General features: G+C 59.8%; 1 protein-coding gene across 2 annotated transcripts in view; it reads left to right on the top strand.

Annotated features, from left to right (window-relative positions):
* Positions 1–8836, top strand: part of LOC113201941 (protein phosphatase Slingshot) — a 61507-nt gene that overhangs the window by 20576 nt on the left and 32095 nt on the right. For both annotated transcript variants that reach the window (XM_026415952.2, XM_052269262.1), the window contains exon 2: positions 5235–5305. In XM_026415952.2, the coding sequence (XP_026271737.1) occupies positions 5235–5305 (71 nt within the window). The remainder of the gene's footprint in view (positions 1–5234; positions 5306–8836) is intronic.

The raw sequence follows: 8836 nt of genomic DNA, 5'->3' as shown, positions 1-8836 counted from the left end.
CCCCCTCGGGCGGCTGTGCAGGCGCTGTTGCTGCTGATGTTTCTGGGGTGCCCGACCAGTCCCAGTGCGGTGCTGAGACGGGCACCGCCCTGACGCCATGCCGCACCCCTTCAATTCAAACTAAACCCTTATTCCTTATGTATATTATTGTTCATAAACATGCAGAATTTTATCCAGCTATTACAGGGTGTCGAGCGACCCTGGAATCCTTGAAAACTCGGGAATCGGCGGTCGAGCGCCGTGCGCGGTAGGCAGACCCGGCGCGCAGGTGTGCCCAGCGGGCTGGCCTACCCCGCCCGCTGGCAGGCGTTCGGCCTGCGAGCGGGGGGAGATGATACCGCTCCAACTGCTGGGGCGTCATGATGATAGGACGCTGAGCAGCGGCTGCGGAACACGGAATGTGATCGCTTCGCGTTGCGTTCAGGGAGTCTTGCCCAAAAGACGCGATGCCAGTGACGTGATAAATTTATCGTCATACTCATTTAATGGCGACGGGATATTTCGTGGCAGTCACAGTATAGTGTAGCGTCGGAAAGAACTCCTTTTTATCGGCTGCTGATACTGAACTTTTCTAGATATCGAGGGCAAATTAAAACAAAACGCTCTGTTAGAGCGATTTTTGCGAAATGACTCAACATGAGTCTCCTTCGTAACAGAAAATGTCGCAGAAACGACTCTAGAGAGCGACGTTTGCGAAAATGACTCAAAATGAGCCTTATTTGTAACCAAAATTGTCGCGAAAGGTTACTCCAAATGAGCGATGTAATATCGCTCCCCCAAGAGTCGTCAAATTGGATTCACAATATCGCTCTATTTGGATCGTATTTGGTCACTCCTTTACTTGTAGTGCAGGATGTTAGAGTGTTTGTTTCAAAAATTCTTGTGTCCAGTATCGTTCTTTCCGGACAACAACATAAAGAAAAACAGGACATTTTTCGTCCATAATTTCTAACAGTGAACCACGGCAAATTTTTCTTGGCACAACGCTCTGTTTTTGATTTCGGAAGAATTTTTGGATTCCGGAAAAATTCCATTTTACAATAGCGGCTTTTCTTGATGCACGGTGACGTAAGTTGGTTATGGTTGTAATTAACCGTCGCTATCGGGATCGCTAGGCCGCAAAGGTCCCACCGAGCTGAGCCGACAGGAAGTGCGTGTTCCCGCGCGGATGTCACCAGCCGCAGTATGAACCTTTGAACTATGAACCATCGCAAGACCGAAAATGCGTGTCTGAAGCCCGGGACGACGCGGGAAGCACTCGCCTTGCTAACGGTACAGGCGCGGGTGGTTGTGGCGCATCCCCGACCCTGCCGCCGTGTGGCCGCGAGGTGACGTGACAGCGGCCTGGACTTGTTGTGTGCGGACCGCTGTCTGTTTATGTTGTTGTTGTTGTGTGGGAGGAAGAACCGCAGCGGAAGCGCGAAAGAGCTTTGGATCGCGGAGCGGGACGGACTTTGTCGCGGTCCCCACTCTGTCCGACTCTGTCTTTCTTTTTTCCCTTCCCTCCCCTCCCCTCTTCTGATCTGTCTGCTGGTCGGCCTTCTTGCGGTCAAGGCGGCAGCGGAATCGGAGACGGCGTTAAATTCAGCTGGAAGGTGCTCAGTAGTACAGCCCTGACCCAGCCCGGCTCAGGCCAGCCCGCGCGGCGGTGAGCGCGGCGGTGAGCGCGGCGGTGAGCGCGGCGGTGAGCGCGGCGGTGAGCGCGGCGGTGAGCAGCGCGGTCGCCCAGGCCCGGCCCGGGCTTTCACCCCTGCAGTATGCGGAGAAGGGTAATTTGCCCGCCACGCTCGTATACGCAATGCGGTCCTGACCCGAGCAACATCGCGCCGGGGCAACGCACTCCGCTGCGAGACATTTTAAATGAGGAGAGTTTAAAAAAGCGACGCGGCAACTCGTCTCTCCGCCTATCTCTCCCCGTGCAGGGTGCGAAGTGCATCGCAATGCATTGCAATGCATCGCCCATAAGCGTAACGGTGCCTGTGGCGTGGCCGGGCGTGGCTTTCTCCTCACAGCGCCGCTGAGCGCCGCACACCCAAGGCATGTGCACGTCTTGCAGCACGCCATTGTCGCGTACGGAGGTTATACCACAAGCATTCGTCGCGAAGATTGTCGCAGGGCTCACCGTCGGCTCACCGCGTCAACTTTTATTTTCCGAACAAAACGATGAAAAGGTGCGCTCACCTCCTGGCTTTTGCAGCTGCGGCGCGCTCGGCGCCCGGCCCAGTGGTTCAGTGACCCGGGGGGTCGCGGGGCTGCCTATGGTGCGTCCGGCTGCCGCTGCCGCTCTTGCTTGATCGGGACGCGAAAATGGCGTTTCGCCTGATTTATTTTCGGCCCCATGCGGTGCGTGTGTGTACACAGACGGGGCGCTCCGCCTGCCAGTGAAGACCCTCGCCTTCTTCCTCTCTCTCTCTCTCTCTCTCTCTCTCTCTCTCTCTCTCTCTCCCCCCCTCTCGCTCTCCTGAGGAAGGGCAGGTGGAAAAGGGGGGGGGGGGGGGGGGGGGGGGCCGGGGGGGGGCTGGGGGCTCGTGTGTGCATTGAGTTTCATGCGGAGTTGTCTCATGTTTACGGACTCTCTGGCCTGGCCGGGTTACATATCCGGGGCCGGTGCTCCGCTCCGAGCCAAAAAGGAGAGGAAGAGACAGACCCCAGCCGATCCTGCAGCGCGCGGCAGCGTCCAGACGAGCTGGCAAACAGGCTGCTGGCCGCGCGGAGGGGCGGAGGGGCTCAGACACAGGGAACTCGGCCGCGACCGCCCTGCTGCTGGCTGATGGGCCGCATGTGTGCCCACTTAGTGCAGGGGGCTTGGGCTCCGATTCCAGGAGTCTTGCGCGGTCGCGGTGTCTTTGGCGCGGCGGCAGCACTTAGTGCGTGGCGGGGCGGGGCCCGGGTGCCCTGTGCGCGGCTCTGCGTGCGCGGGTTGCGCAACAGGCTCATTGGCCCTCCTCATTGGCTAAGCAGGCTGAAGCCATTGGCTCGGCAGATACCGGTAGCGGTCGGGCGACATGTAGTGCGTGCGCGCGAGCGAGCGCGGGGCCGTCGCATTGCGTATGCGCAGTGAAGCGGCATTTTATGCGAGATTTCATTGCCCGTCGTTAGGCGCTCGCAGTGAGCGAGCGAGCGGCAGGGGCGGGGCGGGGCGCTGCAGGCCGCGACCGTACGCACTGCAGGTCGCACACGAGCCTCCTGGCCGCGGTGAGGGCTGCACTTGCGTGGCCCCGTATGGCGCGGTGGGCCGAGTCGCCTGCTCTGTGTGCAGCCCAAGAGCGCTGACGGGACGGGGAGGGATGCCGTCTTTGGGACGCACGCACAGCGCGGCGCAGCGAGGGTAGGTAGCGAGGGGTCGTCAACTTCGATATTCCTCCGTGCACGGACTGATATTACCTCAAATATTACACCAATATTAGCCATATTACTGGTAATATTACCTCGATATTACACATTTTTCTAGTCTTATGACGTCACAGCTTAAAAATAGGCTCAATATTACCAATATTATTTGTAATATTCAATATTCCTCCGTACACGGCCAAGGAGAGTTGACGACCCCTCGGTAGGTAGACACAAGCGACCACCCCTTGGTCCAGCCGCAGCTGCTCGGCGGTAGTTTAGAACGGTGTCACTTCATGTTCATAAACCAAGCTCCCAACTTCACCCACCTACTGCCCCGAGTCAGACAGCAACCTATACAGGGTGCTTCACAGACCCCTTCGCCTTAATTTTGCTGAGACTGTACCGCTACCAGGCGTGCGGGCGGGCTTGACTACCGTCGCTCACCACGGCTTCTTATGGCTCCGTGTGAGCATGCAACCAGCCCACGTGTCTTCATGCGGTACAGTGTAAGCAAAGTACAATGGAAGGGGCCTACGGACCACCCTGTATTTCAAAAAAAAAAGAAAAAAAAGGTAAAATCCTCCGATTACTTTTTAAAGTAAATACTGTCGTATGAGCCGTGTGCAGCCGATCGGGTAAGAAGCTCTTGTCCTCGTCGGGGTCCTCTCGTGCGTCTTGGTCGTCGACCCGAACCCCTTGCCGCCGTGCCCTTCCCGGCGCCGCGGGGCACCGCCTGCCGACGGCGTTGCGTGGCTGTTGGGGCTTAACGGTCCCCGCTAACTGCCCGCTCATCTGCATCTGCCGCCCCGGCTGCTGAGCCGGGCTGCCGGCGGCGCCATGGGTGCCGGCCGCGCCATGGGTGCCGGCCGCGCCGCACCTCGGCCGACGACAACAACAACAGCAGCAGCAGCAGCAAAAACAAAAGAACAGGATGACTTCCCTCCTGTCGTAACCCCCGCTGTCTTCCCCGCCCAGGTGCGGCGCTGTGCGGCCGGCCCCAGTTCGGCGGCCAAGACAGCCGATATGGGTTATCGGCCAGCGGAAGCCGCGGGGGGGGGGGGGGGGGCGTGCACGGAGCGTCGCGCACGAGTGCCCGCGCCCCACGGCACAACCAGCTGGGACATTACCGGCTATAACTACGGCTCTGCAGTGTGTGACATGACGTCACTCCTCCGAAAGCTTTGTGCGACGAGAGTCGGTGTGCTCGTCTCGGACGGTAAGCCGTCGAGCGTCGTCCTGTGGCTGGCTGTGGGGCCGTCGGGATGTGTGTGGCCCGGGCGCTGGAAGTGTCCGCCAGGCTGTGCGCGGCGTGGGTAGTACCCGCCGGGTTCCGATCCGGTCCGTGACGCAACCGCACCCCGACGCGCCTCGCGAAAAGTGCGCGGCCAGGAAGTCGATCGGAAGTTAATAACGCGTGGGATGCGTCCGGAAACACGTTTGGGTCCCGGCGGCCCGGTCCGGCACGGCCAGCTGGCTGCCTGCGCGGCCCCGGTCCGTGCTGGTGGAGCGTGGCGGGGCGCGGCGGGGCGGGGCGAGGCGGGCCACGGGTGCCGATCAAACATTGGCGACGACGGCGAGTGCGCGCGGGCAACTCCCTGGGAGCCGCCTAGTCACGTGGGAACACGTGGCGTGGAGCTGTGCGATCGCCCGCACAAGTTGCGGAGGGCCGTTTATGAGCCGTGGCGTGGGCTGATTTGTTGTTGTTGTTTTTGTAGTGGCGGTGTGTGTGTGTGTGGGTGCGCGCGCGCGCACCCAACAAAATTATTACTTGATTCAAGAACTGACTTATTGCACTCACCGGATCTCGCATCGCATTTACGTATTTTTATTTCGCAGATGCAGTGAAAGTAAAAAGGGACGGATTACTAAAGCTGCACCTCTCTCTCTCTTTTTGCCCACAGGACTGCGCCTTACTGTCCGGCTGCGGAGCCTGCTCCCCTGAAGATGACGGTGCCTCCCGCAACAGCAGAAGGTAAGTGATGCTGCAGGATGCCGGACCCTCCGGGGCCCTCCGGGACCCTGCGGCCCGCAGCCGCACTGGGCCTCGAGGCTCAGAGGTCAGTGGGATCCCATTTCCAGGTTCAGGTCCGGGCGGGGCCGCGGCGGAGCGCAGCTGCCGGCGTATGGACCAGGGGCGGGGCGGGGCGGGGCGGGGCGGGGCGGGCCCTCATTAGCTAGTGGGTGATGGCTTGATGGAGATAGCCGGTCGAGTGGGGTACACGATCGAGCCGCGGTGGGGCGGAGCGCTTTTAGTTTGTGAGCGATCTTGTCGAGGCCGAGGCTAGGCCGGGCTAGGCAATGGGTGGTCAAGAGATCTAAAACGCGACTGCGAACAAGGTCTCTTTTAAATTTAAATTTAAGTTTAAATTTATACTTTTGTGGCAAAACAAAAGAACTACTGTCAGGGGGGCTCTGTGGCCCTCAGACCCCTTTCACTTTTGTTATCAAACTGTCCTGCATGCAATAGGGTGCAGGTCGGTCGGGGTGGGTTTGCCCCCTAACTATGGGCGAGTAAGCAAGCAACCCGGGTTGCGGCTGCCCGCTTAGCATGTGTCACTAAAGAACTAATAAAATAGGAAAAGTTGTGTCTGCGCGGTAGGCCACCTTCTACTATATTTTCTGAACTGTATTTATTTGAATGTTTGAAAGTGAGTTTATGTTTCGTCTTTGCATTTGCATGACTACTGAGCCCTTCTCTCTCCCTGGCTCACCTGTCCTGTCGTCCCTTTCACTGCAGTGTGCATGCACACGACAAGGGCCCCGCCTGCACGGCCGCCGGCCCGCCGCCAGCCCCAGGGAAGGGAAAGGGACACCGGCCGGGCCAAGGGGGGCCACGGGCCACACATAAGCCATGCGACAGGTGAACACGCCGGCAGGCCGCCCCGGGCCTGTCCTGCAGCCTGCGGGCGGTGCGGACCGGCCTGGGCACGACGCAAACCTCAACTGTTTGTTGCGGATAGACTTCAACTTTCAGAATCGGTAGATCAAGGTTGAACGTTGAACACAAAGGAGTTTTGAGGACTCGTTTTAAAATTAAGGGAGAGCGACGGTATGAAAGCTCAAACATATGGGGCTCGAGAGCGGCTCGCTCTCTTACACGTTTGCGCTCATAATTTATAAAATACGATGCGGATCGCAAATCAAAGAACAGTGTGCTGTGCTGGAAAGAGCACAAAACTTCGCGTCTACAGTCCCCTCAGTTAAATTATCGCTTGCCATGGCGAGCGTGTAGCGAACAAGGGCTTTCGTTGTAATGCTCTACGGATCTGAAATAAATCTGTGAGTATAAGCGCCCGTGGCGTCGGCATGCCTCGCTCTCCAGGCCGAATGGGGTGGCAGGGACCTAAACGCGTGTGCGGCCTGGAGCCGCTCAGCCGGTGCGGTGCCCTGCTTGTCCTCGCAAGTCTCGGTGAGGGTGAGACACCCTTACCGAGGTCGTGTGCGTGTGCGTGCGCCTGCAAAGCGTGCGTTACTGTCCCGTTGGCTCGGCGCAAAGAGGACCCGCGCACGACGCTGTCCGCGCCGCTGTCCGCGAGCCGCCGCGCCACGCTGCGAGTGAAATGTAGGTCGCGGTGCAGCGCCACTGCAGGCCGCTTGTGTCCTTTGTCTGCTACCGTCTTACGCGGCGTGCCCCCTGCCCCCTTTCCCCCCACCTCATGTCCACGGTCGCTAGGCAGCCCGAGCCACCGCCCTCTGTCCCTTTTCTCGCTCGCCCGCTCGCTGACTGCAGGCTCTGCGGCCATGACGGCGAGTTTAATATTTCACTTCGAAATGATAATGATAAAAATGAAATGTTTGAATGAGTATTTTGGCCATAGTTACAAAAATAAACCACACAAAGTGGTAATGTGACGAAGATTTATTGGGAAGTGGAAAGGAAACACACACACACAGACACACTCACAACATGCAATTGATAATGCGCTTAGACTACTGGAACGCAAAGTTTAGCCATTTGCCACTGATGTTTTTTCTTTCCCCCGCTTCGCTGCACAAACGATGTTCGCGTGGCGATTGATTATTAGTCATCTCCGGCCGTGGAAGGAAGACAGGGGTGGGGCGGCTTGTTCAGGAAGGAAGAAGAGGCGTAGAGTGTGTGTGTGTGTGGGGGGGGGGTGCGCCCCGGTGGAAAACGAGTGACGTTCCATCCGCCTATCTGTTTGCCCTGCGTACGGACAGGAGGCAGGCGTGTCTTAAGCTGCCCCCTCCCCGCCTGAGCTAGCCGCCCGTGAAGTAGGCAATTTGAGCTGCACAATCCCTTAGTGGAGGCAACTTGCTCTACGCCGCCCCCTCCCCCTCTGTCAGCCGACCGAGCGACAGGCGGTTGAAAGGAAGACGGACGGACCGACAGAGGGGCTTACTTCCACGTCATCCATTGCAGTTCTCTTCAATCGGAAAAGAAAGCACAGCTGGGAGGGCGCCGGGCTGTGGCGGCCGGTGCATTGTCTCCAGTCGGTCCCAGCCGGGTCCACCCGGAGCTTCAGCGGGGCCCAGGCCCAGGCCGAGCTGGGGTGGGGATAAAAACGTGACAGGTGAATAACGTGTCGCCACTCGGCGTGTCGCGCCTGTCGGTCGGTCCGTCCGTCTGCCGTCCGCCCGCTTGCAGGCGAAAGGGCCGTCCCCGCGACCGGATCCTGTAAAAGAGCAAGTGGCTTTCAATAATTTAATGCTCGTGCTATTCTCAAATCGCCTTCCTCCGGAGGCGGATGCAGCTTGCCTGCCTGGCCTGTGGGGACGCTCCTGTTTGGGTGCAAAAACGTCTCCTGGGAAGTGGGACGCCGGGGCGGGGCGGGGGACCACCATCGCACCATGTCCGACGGGTGGAAAGTCGTCATGCAACTTGGAGACGCGCGCGCCGCTCCAGATCGGCAGGTCCCGCCCCCTCCCGTCGATCAGGGCCGCGCCCGCCCCGCGCCGAGGGCTGGACGCACGAGAAGTAAAGTAAAACACCAAGAGCGGCGTTGTTTGCCGTTTTGTGTCCTGGCTGCAGGACGAAGGTCAGTGCCGAGGGTCGGGCCGGGTTAGGCGCGGTGGTGTGGTCGGCGCACTCCACCCACTTACCGCTGGGCTGGCGGGCGGGGCGGAGGAGAGGTCGCTGGGCGGACCGGTACGAGTTTCGGGATCGGCTTCGGGCGCTAGCTGGGCGCGGGCGCGAATGGCGCTGGCCGATGTCTGCGTGTGCGTGTCCTTTTCGGCACGCAGCGGCAGCCTCCTCGAATAAACAGCACCACCGGCGAAAAACACCTTCGGCGCAAAGTGTGCGATCCGGCGGAAGCCATTATACCGCCGCGCCTGCGCCTGCCGCTCTGCCGGCGCGGAGTGACCCCGGCGGCGCGGGGCGGGCAGCGGCAGCGGCAGCGGCGGCGCCTGAGCTCGGAGCTCGCTGACCTGGTTCCGCCGAGATTGGAGGAAACGAAACGGCGCAGCCGAGGGCGGCGGCGGGCGACAGGTCACCGCCGCCTTATTAACTGTTTGAAAAGGGCGCGGGGCGGCCAGGGGGGCG

Source organism: Frankliniella occidentalis, unplaced genomic scaffold (genome assembly GCF_000697945.3).
Source record: "Frankliniella occidentalis isolate FOCC.00 unplaced genomic scaffold, Focc_3.1 Scaffold87, whole genome shotgun sequence".
Lineage (NCBI taxonomy): Eukaryota > Metazoa > Arthropoda > Insecta > Thysanoptera > Thripidae > Frankliniella > Frankliniella occidentalis.
The sequence above is the reverse complement of the archived record's forward strand: the minus strand, read 5'-3'. Positions and strand labels throughout refer to the sequence as shown.